The sequence below is a fragment of the Notamacropus eugenii genome, chromosome 4 (assembly GCF_028372415.1).
Source record: "Notamacropus eugenii isolate mMacEug1 chromosome 4, mMacEug1.pri_v2, whole genome shotgun sequence".
NCBI lineage: Eukaryota > Metazoa > Chordata > Mammalia > Diprotodontia > Macropodidae > Notamacropus > Notamacropus eugenii.
The window spans coordinates 169,919,502-169,936,765 of NC_092875.1; the positions used below are offsets into that span (position 1 = coordinate 169,919,502).

Consider the following 17,264-nt stretch of genomic DNA (forward strand, 5'->3'; position numbering starts at 1 on the left):
TCTGGAAAGGTCAGGTTGTATTTCTTTTCACTGCATCCGGTACCTTTTCATTGCCAGCCTTTCTTCTAATTACTGGATTGATTGGATAGTTTGTAGGCCTACTTCTGAAATGATTCCATTATTATTAATCAGTAGTTTCCTCTCCATTAGGATAAAGATTATTTTGTCTTTTGTGATGATGTTCAGCCACAAGTCTTCTGAATAGTCTGTCATCCTTTGGACCTTTTATTTTTGAATTCCAAAGTATGTTTTCCTATTTATCCAGCAGAACCTTCTTCATAAACTGGCTTTACTTCTTCAGCCTTTGCTTTCTGTCTTCTCGTTTCATATATAGTGAGGTATGGTTTAGTCCCTCCAGAATATATCAGCTTGTTGGTTATTGAAACTTATATTTAGGGTATCACAATTAATATAATAAACTTATATTTAGGGTATCACAATTAATATAATAAACTTATATTTAGGGTATCACAATTAATATAATAACAATCTCCTCTCTCCACCTTTCTCCTACTTTTTTTTCTTAACAGTATGATTATGGAAATGAAAAGGAGTTACTGGAGATTTTGAGCCATTTTTTTTTTTGTCAATCAATAACATTTTTTAAGTCATTTATTATTAAGCACAGGGGATACAAAGAAAAGTAAAAGAATGTTCCTGCCTTCAAGGAGCTCACAATCTAATGGGAGAAATACATAAAAAGAAACTGCAGAGAAGAGGAGGGTGTCTAGCATCCACTATCACATGGTAAAATCCAGAGAAGTGTAGTCATATAGGAATCTATGGCTGTCCTAGGGACCTTCCTTAATGGAGGATCAAGGAATTCACCACTGTCTACCCTCCCCTCTCCCTAAACAGAGTTAGGAGGGACTCCAGGGCCAGGGGGTACAGAGTAGGTGTGCATTTCAGAGTTCATGTTATCCTGCAGGATAATGAGATTCCAGAGAACACTGAAGTCCAGAGACATGCAGTGAGGGATTGTTTCTTTCATGATTTTCTGTGGCCAAAGAATTCATCACTTAGGGTCTACCATATTGATGAGTCTCTTGACACTTGGCTAAGCTGGCCATCAGACAACAGACATAGTTAAGACTCATCTGCCACCTCAGCTTGACAGGCACTTGAGGAACCTATGTGAAACCCAAAGCAACCTCTTCAGATTCTATGGTCACTCCACCTTGATGGAGCTTTGCAACAGGGCTTATGTGGAGGCTCAGACTAATAGCTCTTAAAAAGTAAAGCCAACCAACCAACCACACACTAGACAGATACTTTATAGGCTTCTTCCCAACTAGGAAAGTAATCATCTCTAAATTATTTTCAGCAAATATTAGTCTTGATCTGACTTTTCCTATATCATCTAACACACTCTTAGTTCATAAACTTCCAGCCATGAATATGTTCATTTTTACTGTCTACTTAATCAGAATATAATTAGGAAAGTCATTTAGGAAAGGGATGAATCATAAGATGAATTCCAAAGCTTGGTAGCTTCACTCTTTTAGATTAGTCATGCTTCTTTTACCTTCATATTCTAGTCTATTTTCCATCTTTCTTTGCTTACTTAGTCACTGAGGACTGATAGTTGTAAAACTACTTAAACTATGATTCAGTCTAAATTGTTGGTGTTTCTCACTTCTTGTAATTCCAAATGTACTTAATGTTGAAGTCAGAAGAGAAGTGGAAATAAGATTAAAATGTTTTAAAAATTCATTTGAAAAGAATGAAATACCTCCAGTATTCCTTTTTAATAGATGTTTTAGTAAGCTCACTTGTTATTTCTGCATAGTTTTAGAGTTTTACTACAGAAAACTTGCATTCTTTTGGCATATCACCCCTTCTAGAACTTTTTATCCCATTGCTCCATGGTGATACATAATATGCCCCTCCATGTTTACTTTCAAGCTACCTAAACACCTTAAAATGGACAGGAGAATATCATGCATTAAATAGAGTGATGGGAGGCAAGTGAAAGTTATCTAATATTCTTTTTAAATAAAAGATTTTTACAAAAATAAAAGGACTGAGTTTTATCTTTGGAGAATTGAGTGATATCCAGCCTTAATTAAAGGAGAAGAAAGACTTTAGGCCACAGGGCCAAGGGAACTTTTGGAGAAGTCCAAGAGGTGAAAATTTGTGATGATTTTGTGAAAAGAGACTTACTAAGAAAAATTGATTTAGTAATTGGATCAGGACAAGTCTGAAAGAATGTTGGATGTCAGTTAGATCCCTTGTCTTTCTTCTGAGTTGAGTTATATGGATTGTCAAAGAGAAATGACATTTCGTGGTGAATTCCAGTTCATGGACTCATTGTCTTGACATTGCAGTGAGGGAATGAAATTGTAAACAATAGCTGAAGTTTTCAAGAACAACGATTTTTTCAGAGGGGAAGCCATCATAAGAAACTTTAAACAAGTGCTTTTTCTCTGTTTCTCTTATATTTCTATCTTTTTGCTTCCCCCTTAACTTTTCTTGTGGTTTGTGAGCAATGATTGTCTAAGAACATGTGATTGTATTTAGGAATATGTGTAAATTGAGTGAGTTTGGGATTAAGCAGAATTATCTTTCCTCAAGTGACAGATTATTATGTATATCCAAAATTCCCCAAATTGTGAACCATTGGTTCTTTGTAACTTCTTCATAAAGCCAGGCTTCACTGAAGCAATATGCCCATTTTTCATTGGAAGCCCAGTTATAATGTTGGGTGTGATTTTATTTTAAATTCAGAAATTTTGGAACCTTTAAGAAAGAAGCCCCAAAAGAAAAGCATCTCAGAAAGATAAATGCACTTCAGGAAAGCATTTTCTGCCAACTGTATTCATAATTTTCCTCACCTGTATCTGCCTCATTATTCCCCTCTTTAGGTAACTGCCTAAAATTAAATTTGCATGTTGTCCCAGCTGGCAAGTGAGAAAAATAGCCAGCCATTTGAGTTGTGGGGAGCTTCTGCTAACTCAGGAAGGGAAAAAAATCAAAATATAAAGTTATTTTATTGCAACTGTTCCAGATTAATAACTTCAACTTGAAGATTAAAAAACTCATGAACCTGTAAACAGTTCTGTCTGTGTGGTCTTGGCTTTTGTGGCTCATTCATGCTGTTATCCTCCTGGTTCCTTTTTCTCTTTTAGCATAACACTTTCTGGTTTGTTGGAGTGGAATGAAATCAAATATTAGAGTAAGTGTTTTGCGTCTCCTATGTATCTCATTTTTGTTCCCATTGCCACAAGAAAATCTCTCCCTGTCTCTCTCTGTGTCTGTGTCTATGTCTGTCTCCCTGTCTCTCTCTCTCTCTCTCTCTCTCTCTCTCTCTCTCTCTCTCTCTCTCTCTCTCTCTCTCTCTCTCTCTGTATGTCTCAGTACTAAGAAGTTATGGCTAACTGCCTGTCCTTTTAAAAACTGAATTAGTTCCATATACAGGGTTTCATTCTGTTCTTAATTGTGTGATAAGGTCATTTTGGAACTGTGTACAAAAGCTTCAGACATTATGTTATTTGACTGTAAAGAGTCTGATGATTCTTTATGTTATTTGACTGTCATGAGTCTGACAAGGTAAAAATGTAGATGGCAGGATTGATTATTCATGTATTCATGCATTTATTCATTTGTTTACCTATTTGTTCATTCATCCATTCATCTGTTGATTTGTAGATTAATTGGCAATTTATTTACTTCTTTATGGGTTTGTTTCAGCCTCAACTGACAGAGCCTAACATTTCCGGCAGCTTTATTGAACAATATCATTGTAGCACTCAGCTCAGAGCTACTGACTTAGGCCTGTAGGCTTTTTGGTTGAATAGCATTGGATCTGTAGTCAAACTAACTGGGTCTGAGCCCTGCTTCTGTCACCTAGAAGCTGTTTGACCTTTGTCTGTTTTTACTCTGTTTTTTCCTCTGTAAAATAGGAATAATAACACAAGGACCATCCCCACCCCTTTTCCAGGTTGTTATGAAGAAAATACTTTGTAAAACAAAGTACTTTTTAAATTGTTAACTGTTGTTAATAGTAAAAAAGAACACAGTCATTAGTTTTATTTCAAGTGGGTTTCTATAAACATTTTAAATGTAGTACATAGCAGAAAAGATATAGGTTAAACTTGTGTAAGTTTAATGATCAAGTTTGCTGTCTCCCTTTTCTCCCAAAAGAGAGGGCAAGAAAACATAGCTCCCTTTCTTTTTTACATATGAGGGAACTTGGGTGTGGAATATGCATATATACTATCATATGTGGTTACCTTATTGTTAAAGATTGTTGAAGACACCTCCCCCACTCCACCCTTTATTTGTCACAAAGGAAAACTTTTCAGATTGGGAAGGAAAGGGGAATGTATTTTGAAATTAAGGTGGTATAAAGAGATAACAAGATTATTTGAAAAGAAAATAAATGGTCAAGCTACAACTCTACACTCCTAAAACTTACTGCTAATGGTAATAATTATCACAAAATAAGGTGATTAGATGAAGTTGGAGGTCTCTTCCAACTCTAACATTCTGTAGTTTCAAAAAATTGCTTATATTTTGGGAGAAATATCTTACCTGTAAAGGACTAACAAAAGTTCACAAAAACCATGACAAACAAATTTACACTCCATTTTCATCATTTATCACTAAGCTCTAAGAATTATTTCATTATACATTCCTATGTTAATTAGTTATTCAGTTATTCGAATGATTCAATTATATCCTTTCCCCAGCCCCCAGTTTTTATCTTTTAATCGGCTAAATATTTACAAAGTTCACAGAGTTCTTTGTATTTATATACTTCATAGTCATTGAAGGATAAGGTCTTAAAGAAAAAAAAATTTTTTTTTTTTAAAGATAGCTAATAAAAAATTATTCGCTGGAATATGTACATACATACATCCACACAAAAAGGACTTGCTGTGGAAAGAACATTGAACTAGCTCTAGCACTGCCACTAAGTAAGTAATTTAGCCCTCGTGGATCCCAGGGGACGCTTAAGTAAAACTGAGAATATTTGTTCTGTTTGCCTCCCCCACAAAGACGATGCTTGAAGTCTGACTTAGTTCAATTGATATAAAGGATTCCTGAGAGCCAGCACTCTGATTCCTGATACAAATACAAACAGCTCTAACTTCTGGGTGATTTAGTATTTACAGAGCACTCTCTTACAACAACTAAGTGAGATAGGGAATGCCAGTATAGGCAGTCATTTTACACATGGGGAAACTGAGGCTATCGAGAGGTTGTCAGAACTAGTACTTGAAGTAGTCCTCTATCCCTAAGGCCTTTTGTGCTAAAATAAAACAATTAAATGCAAATGAGGTAATGGATATGAAGGTGCTTTGAAACTTGCAGGTCACTACACTAAGGCCAAGCACTATTAGAATTGCAATTATTGCATTATACTCGTACTTACTGCCTGCTTATAGGTAAGTCATTTCTGAGTCTCATTTTCCTCCTCCACAAAATGGGAACATCAATGCATGAGAGGTAGAAAGCTGGCCTTGGTGTCAGAAAGCCCTGGTGCCAGGCCTTCTTCTCACTCATACTATCTTTGTGACTCTGGGCAAGTAAATTTATTTTTATTTCTCATCTTAGGCAGCTCTATAAGTTGTACATTGCAAACAAATTTATGGCTTGAACGGGTAGAGGGAGTTTCCACATGTGAGGAGTTCACAGACTAGCTATGAAATCACTGGTTGAGACCTGCACATGCATAAATATTTATGTATATACTCCTCTCTGAGCTATATTCTGGACTTCTTCTAACATTCTACCATGTCCCCCATCTGCTCTTCTATTTCTCCCATCCCTTTCAGCTTCTGTTTCTGAGAATTCTTTGGTGGAAGAGTCTATCTTTTTGCTTGCTTTTCTAGGCTCTTTACCTAGAACACAGCAAATGCTTTAATACACGCTTATTGCCTAACTGAATGAAGTACATATGTAACAAGACTTTGAGCTTAGGCAACTGGGCTAATGGTGGTCTTCTCAGCTATCATAGAGAATTTCAGAATAAGGGGTAGTTTGGGGGAAAAGGTAATGTTTTTGATATGAGATGTCTATAGGATATCCAATTTGAAATATTCACAGGGAGATTGGAGATATGGGACTGTAGTTCAGCAAACAAAATAAATCCGAATATAGAAGTCTGGGAATCACCTGCATAAAGATGATAATTGCACCCATGGGTGCTCATGAGATCAAAAACTGAAGTAGTTATAGAGTGAAAAGAGAAGAAGGACTACAACACAGCCTTGGGATACATTTCCATTGTTAATGGGCATTACGGGAAAAAAAGAACCAGCAAAGGAGACTGAGAACAAACAGCTAGACAGATAGGAAGACATGCAGGAGAGCAGTGTCGTGGAAACCTAGTAAAGAGACAACATCTTGAAGAATATAACTCATGCTGTCAAATAATACAAAGATATCAAGGAGAATGAGGGTTGAGAAAAGGCTGTTAGATATGCCAATTAAGAGGTCATTTGTAGCTTGGAAAGAGCATGTATTGAAATAAGGAGGTTAAAAGCCACGTTGTACAAGGTTTAAAACAGAAGGAGATGGAGAGGAAACTGAGGCACCAACTGAAGACTGTTTTCTCAGAGGGTAGCCACAAAGGGGAGAAAGTGAACAGGTGAGAACTTCACTGGACCAGTGTAGTTTAGCGCCTTCTCTCCACCTCAGTGGACCATGCCTAAAACACTGAAAAGAGTTGTCCACAATCACATAGCCAGTTTATGATAGAAGTGGGACTTGAAGCCCACTCTTTTTGACTTTGAGGTGAATCACCTTTCATGTTAACTCATAAAATAATGATAATTATTCCTTCAAAATATTATAAGTACTTCAAGTTCCTGTAGAAGGGCCTAGTTCAAAGATTAAATATTCAGATATATGTGTGTTGTGACCCATCTCCTCCAAGTGAGATTGTTAAATACTTGTCATGGGATATCTGAGGTGTCCACAGAAGACATATATTATTTACTATGAGATAATTTAATTATCAACTTATATATAAATCTTTTGCTTTTACCACTTGACCAACCTGTCTACTTTTTCATCATGCATTTCTTTGATTTCATTTTTTTTTCCTCCTGTTCTCACATTTCCTTTATTAGTGGTACATTCTGGTCACACATTATCCTCTCCCTTTCCTTTGTGAACGATTCATATTTTTTATTCCCCAGAGAATATTATTTCCTTTACCATTAATACTGTTCAAAATGACCATATTACTTCCCTTATCAAAACACTTTAAATTTGCTTTATCTGCCAATTTTTATTATCTCTAGTCCACTACCACATAAATATATGTTAACTCAAAAATGTTTTTGAGATGAGTTCACAACTTAATTTTTCTAATGGAAATGTATTTTGCTATTAAAGTGGCTTCATTGGTGATTCTACCTTATGGTCTTTTTGGTTATGCGCTATTTCATCCACTACGAATGGGTTCCAAAATGAATGTAGCTTTTGTGGAATTCTCCATAGTACTGAACAGTATTTAAGTGAGGTGCTAAAAAATCATTCACCCTTCTCTGCCGTAGAGAATGTCAATATTGAGGGCAACATGCTATTTTGTGACTTTCGGATGATACTGTTTTCAGATCATTCTTAAAAAAATACAACACCCTCTTTGTTATCAGTGGGAATACATTTTCAAGGTTAACTGAATCTCTGTCTCTACCAAATAAAACTACCAATTTTTAATCTGGTTTATTTTTGACTAGATTATGGCATGTTTGTGGTTCATCAGTCCAAAAGAGATAATTAAACTATTTCATTTGAATTAATCATTAAGTTCTCTAACATATGGGGCCTAGAGGAGTACAGCTACTTTGTTAGTCATTCTTAGGACAGTGCAGTAGTTAGAGCACTGGACTTGGAATCAGGAAGACTTATTCAAGAGTTTAAGAGCCTCAGACACTTACTAGATATGTGAGTGACCCTGGGCAAGTTACTGTTTGCCTCAGTTTCCTCATCTGGTAAAATGAGCTGGAGAAAGAAATGACAAACTACTCTGGTATCTTTGCCAAGAAACCCTCAAATGGAGTCACGAAGAATTGGACACAACTGAACAGCAAAAAACTGAACAATAGCAAAAAAATCCCATGGTTAAAAGTATCATCACAGTTACTATTTGGTGGGAAATAGGGAGAAAATTGTCCTGAGTCCCCTCTTTAAATAGAGGCTCAACAGCCCATTGCCCTGCCCCCCTGTCACAGGGTCCAATCAGAAGGGCAGAGGGCACTAATGAGTTGTGACAGGCAGATTCAGTTGTGAAGCGTAATGAGATTTCCCAATGATGAATTTCCTGGGGAAGGAGGCACGTTCAAGAGTTCCAGAGAAGTCTAAAAGCAGCGTAACTAGTGGAAAATGAGGAGAAAAAAATATGCTACCCTATTTCCTGTCATTATAATGGTGAAGAAAAAAGTAGTATTTGACTTAGGCTGAAAATGAATTTGTAAAGCTTCACAGAGACATGCAGTGTAGACAGTCATAGATGTATAAGTAGTAGATAAACTGAAATAGCAACTAGGATAATGACTGCGTTCAGATGTGACTTTTCTGTCATTTCTATTTAATTGATCTAGCCAAAAGCCCTGAAAGGGCTCTCTTTTTGATAGTTAAGTTCATCTTTAAAAAGAATTTGGAAAAAGTAGCCCATTTGGTTTTCTCCTATTCACAAACCTTCATCATCGTGAAATGTCACTCAACACATATTTGGCACTTACTGTATGCCAGGCAGTGTCTTAGAGTTCTATATTATTATCTTTGTATGGGTAAGTATGAATAATAATGTAATGTCAGCCTGCGTTTCTTTAGTGCCTGCTGTGTGTCAGTCAGTGTTTACTGTGCTAGAATTGATGTTGCTCTTTAAAATGCTGAAAATACTTTACATGCCTTATTTCACTGGGGCCTGTGAGGTACCTCACCTCATTACCCTCATTATCCTAGAGATAGGAAAACAGGAAGCTCAGAGAGATTGTGGTTTGACATGAACACACAGCCAGTGTCAAAATTACTTCGACTCCAGCAGTCTGTGAGTGGATGAATAAGTATTAAGTGCAAAGGCATGTCTTAAGTGTAAAGGATACAAAAAGTAAAATAACGTCTTCCCTCAAGCAGCTCACATATTAACTGGGGAGACAACACATGCAAAAGATCTCAGTCCTAAGTCGGATGAAAAGAGAGTACCTTAGAGTCCTCAGAATACAATGGCAAAACAGATAGTAAGAATGTATCATCTTTGATGACATTTCCACTACTCACATCGTAACACTTTCTAATGTTGAACCTTTTAACCATTCCAAGTACTTCAGTGGCTAGAACTTCTTTTCTTGGTCTTCAGGGATTGTCTGATACAGTTTCAAAGGCAGTTGCAAGCACACCTCTCCACAGGAGTTGCTTCCTTGCTGATTGCTGTAAGTTCTGGGCTTGAAGGAGCAGCAGGGGTCTGGGGATACTGCCTCTGTGAGGAATCTGAGTCCAGACTCCTGGGTTACCTCTACTGGGCTCTGAGGAGAGGAGGCAGTGGTAGTTTACCTTGCCTGAAATTTGCCACCTCCTATCTCTCCATCAGGGTGCCTTGTTATTTTAGCTTGTCTGACTTTCTTGCCATATAGATGTTTGGCAGTTAGTGCGGATGATTGGTTCCTTCTCTGCAGGAGTTGCTTTCCTAGATAATGGCTGAGAGAGATGAGCTAGAAGCAAGGCAGGTGGTTTAAGATGCACTACTCTTCCTCATGCTCTTGAATTCCAAATTGTGACCAGTCTTTATCCTGATCTCAGAGTAGATGGTGGTCACCATGATGGTGCCCTCACGTAACTCAAGCTCCTCCCAATCTCTTTCTCAGAGTAACTTATTGTTTAAATTAGATTTCCTGTCCGGTATGCCACACTGTCTGTCCAAGTCATGAAGTGTTATTTCTTCTACTCTCCCACCTCCCATTTATTTCATAGCTGCCATTTGAGCTTAACCTTCAGGCCTAAATGAAATGAGTTTAGTAGTCTGAACAGAGTCCCTAGTGAACAATAGACCATGTTACCAAAACACCATATGCATATACAAAACTATCAGCTTCTCTTCAAGAAACACTCAGTACTGGGCAAACATGAAGGCAGAATTACCTCACACCCTCCAGAGAGTGATTTTTCCAGGTGAAGATTGAGGTCATTCATAAGGCAGTAGGGAAAAGTGTGCATTGCATTGTGCTTGGCCTACTTTGGCCTGGGAATATACCAAGGAGTACATTTTGTAGCATATCCACTGTAGCCTCATTATTTGTTTGGGATAGGCAACATGTAGTTTTTCTCCTTTTTCAGGCTTGTGCAAATTGAATAAATTGGCCCTTAGTACCTTTCAGTGATTTTTGTATGTTTATTGAGAAATGTATCTGTAGGGGGAAAAGTCTCTAAACAATATGAATTTTAAAAATTAAATGCCTGTAGGTTTATTTTAACTAAAAGATATAATTTTCTACAATCATTTTTGTAAGTGGAAAAACATTTTGCTTTGAGATAAGGTGAAGGAGAGAATACCTCTTTAATACTTTCCTCTTCAGAGTGCACTTAATCCCTTGTAAAATACATCTAATTTAACATATCTTATGGTAAGAAGGATAATGTGAAATTATAAAAGCCTCAGTCAGTTTAGCTGTAGATATTAGAAACTGTTCTCACTTACTTTTAGAAATTGGGTATTTTCCTGAAGATTATGACAAGAGGTGTGTGTGTGTGTGTGTGTGTGTGTGTGTGTGTGTGTGTGTGTGATCTTTTGAATATATTATATGAGGGAAATTAATATACATCCCTCTTATTATATTTTTCAACCATATGAACCAGTAGCTTTTCTTTTGAAATATAGAAGCTAATGATAATCTACTCTTTGGATTTGAAAACAACCTCCTGTATTTTACAAGCTTAAATTCAGAAAGAGTTGTACAGAGTTGAATCATGTGACAATCATGTGACATCTTGGACATCATATACATTTGTTTCTTCATCTTTTTCTGTATCCCATTTCTAGATTTCTTTTGACCTTGCTGAATATACTGCTGATGTTGATGGTGTTGGCACTCTACGGCTTCTTGATGCAATTAAAACTTGTGGCCTTATCAATTCTGTAAAGTTCTACCAAGCCTCAACAAGTGAACTTTATGGGAAAGTACAAGAAATACCACAAAAAGAGACGACCCCTTTTTATCCTCGGTCACCATATGGTGAGAATATGTGTGTGTGTGTGTGTGTGTGTGTGTGTGTGTGTGTGTGTGTGGTGTGTGCATACATATATGTATACATGTGCATGTCTGTTTTAGGGTGTGTATGTGTGTTTCTGGTTTAATTCTGTACATGTCTCAGGGCTGAAGTCATTTGGGTGTGAGATTAACATTAAGATAGACTAAAAGTGACTAGACTTGTTGAGAAGCATACCTTTATAAATTGCTAAATAAAAGTATTTGCTGCCATTGCCTCAGGGATGGAAATTACCACCTCATTTCACGGAACCTTGTTCATTCAGCTCTTCCATACAGAACACTTTAAAAGGAAAATTAGACTCCACATGATTCTTTTTATTGAAAGGTTGTGAGATCATGTCGAAGTGATAAGATTTCATGTTTTTGTTTCCTCAGTCATAGTGTCCTAAGATTGCCTTTCTTCAGAATATATGCTAATTCTGGAATATTTTTAGAGCAGTGTCTATAGAAGGCTCCAGTGATATTTTCAATTTAGACGGTGTTAATATGCCATATTTTTGCTACTTTACCCCCACTGTTGTTGTTGTTGTTATTTAACTAGTAAGGGTCAAAACCATACGTTTCATATATTCTGTTTCTTGTATGCGAAAAGAACCATATGGTAGTGTAAAAAAAAAGTAGTTATATATTTCCCAATAGAAGTGTTTACAATTGAACAAAAGTTTAATTTGGGTTGACTGCTTTTTCTTGTTCTGGGTTTCTTTTCTTTTTTATGCCTTTCTATAATTATGTGTTGGTCATGTCCTGAAAATTGTTAGACACTGACTTTTTAAAAAGTTTTATATTAATTTTAAATAAATTTCTCCTCAGGAGCAGCAAAACTTTATGCTTACTGGATTGTGGTGAACTTCCGTGAGGCCTACAACCTGTTTGCTGTGAATGGTATTCTTTTTAATCATGAGAGTCCCAGAAGAGGTTAGTAGATCTTAGGCCTGAGTGCACAGAGGGTCTTGGGTAAAAAATTAAAAAAGGAGGGAAAAAAGGGGTCAGCATTAACATAGTAATAGAATAGCAATATTCTAATCCTTTTGCCTATTTGAAGTGGATAAATGAAGAAATAGCAATCCAGGTTTATTCGGTACAGGTTATTTCTTAAGCCCATACCTGGAATGTATTTGTGGTAGAAAAAGCACTCCACTCATCCATAACGAGAACAGAAAAACTATTTACCTCCTTGACCTTCTAAGAGGAGACCATAAAGAGAAAAAGTAATATTTGAAATGTCTAGTATGCCAAGTGACTAACAGAATCTCTTTTTATAAGTAATAAAACATGATTTATTATCATATTTTAGAATGCACCTTTCACATCATTGGTATAGGGCACTTCTGTTGAAGAAATTCTGTCTTTCAATGCAGCTCATCACCTTCTCTGCAATTTATTGTCTAAGAGAGTTGCTTAGGCTTTCTTCCACTATGCCACCCTATCGCTATGCCATCTTGCCAGCAAAAATTCATTCATTATGCATAGGGGGAAAAGTGATAGAACTGCCTACATTTCAGTATAGCAGTAATTCAGGGGATTAGTTGTATGTGTGTATTTCTTTCCACTATACAGATTTCAATAGATACCTTCTTATCCTTGGCTATTCTTAGTTATGTCTTCCTATGAAACCATTGTAGGTTGTTTACCAAACATGCTGGAAGTCCTTCTCTGGATCTTCCCTTATTATACATGTATTAATCAATACAGAACTTGGAACACCCACTTGTTATCCTTTATTCTTACTACATGACTGGTCACCCTCCTTTGTAGGATGATTTTTATATCACTTCTTATACACAAGTCCTCCTTGGGAATATATTTTATCCTATTTTTTTTCTTGAGCCACTTTGGGAGAGAGAACTGCCATTCTGATTTTTCAGAGATTGTTTCACAATTTAAAGCCCTTTGGCTTTTCCAGAGGATTATTGGTGTTAAAAATATGGATCCTGTTCCTAGGCAGCAGAGTAGCAGTACAGAGGGGGAACCTTCTTCAGTGTTCTCTCTACTATTTGCCTTATCTTGAATTTGAATTTTTTTAAAGTGAATTCTGACTCCATCAGACCCTACTCGAGGTCTCAAGCAGGAGCCCAGCTGAGACTGTCTCTCATCTTCAGCTTCTTTTCTCCTAAATATGCTCCTCATCCTTATTGTGACTTTCATTCCCTGGTGCATCAGCAAACTGACACCCCCTTAACCCACAACAGTGCTTAAACAGGTCTCATAACTGCTGGTCCTTTTAAAGACTGAACCTGGAGCCCAGGGTGGTGCAGTGTGGTGTTGTTTAATGACTGTTGTGATGGATGTTCAACAACCTAACACTATTCCGTATTGGAAAGATTATATAGCTAATCTTTATTTAGGATTATTTGTGTTACTGAAAGCTTCTGGAATTGTGTAAGGTGCATTTGTATTATTAAAGGAACTGTTTTAAGATATTCTTCTGAATAACTAAATAATTCCCCTGATTTTTTTTTTTAGAAATTCAATTAGATCCAGAAAGCCAATGCTATAAGCTGTAGTTTTATTTTCTATTTCATATAGGCATATTCCTCTTGCTTTCTTCCTTTAGCTTGAAAAAAATCAATGTACCAATATAATTTAAGCATTTAAATTTCCTACAATGCTTGAATCTTATTAGCATATTTGTTTTAATGAGTGTGTCCCTCCCCAAAATTCTTCAAAAACATTTTGGAAGCAAGTCATGCTGAATTTTGGAAAAGTCTAAATCATAGGCTAGTGGATCTTTCTTTGAAGTTTTAACTGTACATAGTAATTTAAATTATCTGTTAACACAGTATTTCTAAATGTATCTCCATCTAGATATGCTTTGATGAACAGACACAATTAATTTGTAATTAGCAAAATACTTTTGTACACCTACAATTTACTGTGGTACTTTTAAATAGTTTATACTTTTAAGTAAGTTGAGCATACACCATCACTTTGTTTTTGGTTTTGGTTTTGGTTTTTTTTTTTTATATTAGTAACTCAATTTGCAGACCCCTCTATTTCTTAGATGCTGCAAAGGTAAAATTCAGCACAGGCCAGACCAAATGAACACAGACGCTAAATTAGTGAAAGTGCAAATTAATGAGGCTTTACAGCATTACAAGATTTTCTTTCTTCCAGGCAATAAAATAAGTCTGGAATGGGTTCTGTGACACAAACTACTTTTCTTAATGCAAAATAATTGGCAAAGACTATTTTTGAATTAGTGCATATTGTTCTATGAGATAAGTTGTAACTTCAAAAAAATGTGGATACTTCTGCCTAGAATTTTTTTTAATATAATGATGTAGACAGCCAGGCCTGGAGACTAATAACTTTTCCCATTCCCAGGCTCCTCATTCATTTCTGTGCATAAATATTCCAAGGGTAATCTACTAATCGTAGCTCTCAGTAGACTTCTGTTGGCTGGTTGACCTCTCCCAGGCCTGCTCCATTACATACATTTGCACAGCCAAGCTCTGGAAAAGCATTTTCATTATTTCCTGTGGACTAGCTAAGCCCAAGATGTATATCAATGGGACTGTACAAGTCTCCCTTGTGAATGTTCTATACCTCCTGTGTCCATGTATAAATAGATATGTAGCGCTGTGTGGCAATGGAAGAAGCTATCTTTTCTTTTTTTTAATTAAAAAATAGATAAGAAAGGAAGGTATTATGTGTTGTGGAAAGAACACTAGGCCAAGAATTAGGATACATAAGTTCTATGTGCTCCTTCTTGAATTGCTGTACAAATTTCTGCAGTCTATTCAGCCTGAGTCTCAACTCTCAAATGAAGATAATTATACTTCCATGACCTTCCTTATAACATTATTATGAGGAAAACACTTTGCAAATTGTTGCTGTCAGTCTCTGTGTCTCAGATTCCCTGTCTGTTAAATGGATTGGACGATAACAACTCATATCTATTTCACTGATTTGTGACAAGAATCTAATGAGCAAATGTTTGCAGAAGTGCTTTGAAAAGTATAAAGCACTGTACAAATGCGAGTTATCATTGTTATTAAACATGGTAGTGTATTTTGGTGTATAGACTACTGGACTTAAGGTCAGGAAGGTTTGGGTTCAAATCTCACTTCAGATATCTACTAGCCATATGATGACGGGGCAAAATACTTATCTTCTCTGGACCTTAGTTTCCTAATCTGTAAAATGAGAAGACTGACCTCTAAGGTCCTTTCCAGCTCCAAATATATGTTCCTATGGTAAAACATTCTACCCTTCAAATTCAAATTTCTGTTAAGGAATTAATAGGGAAAACCAAAACAATTACTGGGTATGCCTAGAATCAATACACATTCAGTCCAGTCTTCTATACCTCCTATGTCTACTGATGTAGAATCATTATTCTTGTTCAGAATGATAAACCCTTGGTACTACAAGAGCCTTGATAAACCAGAAGAGATTCAGTTATGTTCTCTTCATTCTGTTTCTCAAATCAGAAAAATTAGACTAAAATGAAAAAAAAATATTAATTCTCTTTGTCTTCCATCAGTGTTGTCTGAGACTCATCTCCAACTCCCCTTGTGGCTCAGAAAAATCAGTTAAAATAATGTATACGATGACCTCATCTGTCGTACTATACAAATACATTGTTGGAACACCCTCAATAGCCTGGACAGAAGCAAAGCTCAGGGTTAGAGTTTTAGCTTTGAGTTGACTCAGAATTTCAATTTCCCAGAATACTAACTTTTACAAGCATTTTTTTTTTAAAAAAGTTTTCCTGTTCTCTGTTTCTAGATGATAATGACAACAGAGATACATACAAAATTGTTGATTGCCTTTATAGGAAGGCTAACATTTTTTGGTATGGGCACCCAACTGGTACTCCTTGCTTGCTGGCCTTGCCAGTGACACTACAGTCTGAGTGATTTCCTTGCATCTTTTGACCCTTCACCTGCCCTACTCCAAATGATATCTGGAATTTTTTAAAAAAATGAACTAAGAAAAAGGTGTTTTGTTTTTTTTTTAAGAATTCCATAATATCCTTTTAGGTAATTCAAGTTACACAAGTATCACAAAATCAGAGACTGGAAATGATAATCTGGTGAATAAAATACTGTGCAAATAGTAAGGGTTTTTTCTCTGCATTCTGTCATTCATTCACTTTATGACCTAAGGAAAGTTAATTAACAATTTGGTGCTACACTTCTCCATTTACTTATAAAATGAAGATCCAGCAGTGGTAGTATTTCCTACAAGTCAATTATTAAATAATGGTTAAATCTTCTAGAATAACTAGGAGGAAAAAGGGTTTGGTTTTATAGTATATGGGAGACATGCATAGAAATATGGAAAAAGCACACATTCAGCATCAAGTCTTTGAGTACTCTTATTTCCTATAATTAATTTCACAAGTATAATTTTAATATTATTGGTGTCCACAGATTTTAAATAACTCACCTTTTTTTTTCTCGGCTTAAATATCCTATACCGTCCCATTCTCCCTCCCTTTTATCTACATAGGCAGCTATAGTAAAAGAGGAGGAAGGAAGAATAAATATTTATGTGACATCTCCTATGGGCCAGGCATTGTGCTAGATGCTTTACAAATATTATTTTATTTGATCTTCAGTGGATAGAATGCTGTATCTGGGGTCAGGATGACCTTAGTTCAAATCCAGCATTAGACATTTCCTACCTATGGGCCCCTGTGCAAGTTCCTTAAATTCTGTTTGCTGTAGTTTACTTATCTTCATCCTGTCTTTCAGGGTTGCTCATAGGATAAAATGACATAATATTTGTAAAATATTTTACAAATCTTAAAGTGCTTTATAAATGTTATAGTTAATTATTTAGAGGAAACTAGGTGGTGCATTGGATAGAGTATTGGGCCTGGAGTCAGGAAGATTTATCTTCTTGAGTTCAACTCTGGTCTCAAACACTTACTAGCTGTGTGACCCTGGTCAAGTCACTTAACCCTGTTTGCCTCAGTTTCCTCATCTCATATGAGATGGAGAAGGAAATGGCAAACCATTCCAGTATCTTTGCCAAGAAAACCACAAAAGGGGTTATGAAGAGTTAGACATGAATGAGCATCAACAACAAGAATTA

At 36.2% G+C, this 17,264-nt stretch overlaps 1 protein-coding gene across 3 annotated transcripts in view; it reads left to right on the forward strand.

The window, feature by feature from the left end:
- GMDS (GDP-mannose 4,6-dehydratase) overlaps window positions 1–17,264 on the forward strand; it is a 761,839-nt gene that overhangs the window by 315,970 nt on the left and 428,605 nt on the right. For all 3 annotated transcript variants that reach the window (XM_072606894.1, XM_072606892.1, XM_072606893.1), the window contains exons 5-6: window positions 10,991–11,183; window positions 12,030–12,134. In XM_072606894.1, coding sequence (XP_072462995.1) covers window positions 10,991–11,183; window positions 12,030–12,134 — 298 coding nt within the window. The remainder of the gene's footprint in view (window positions 1–10,990; window positions 11,184–12,029; window positions 12,135–17,264) is intronic.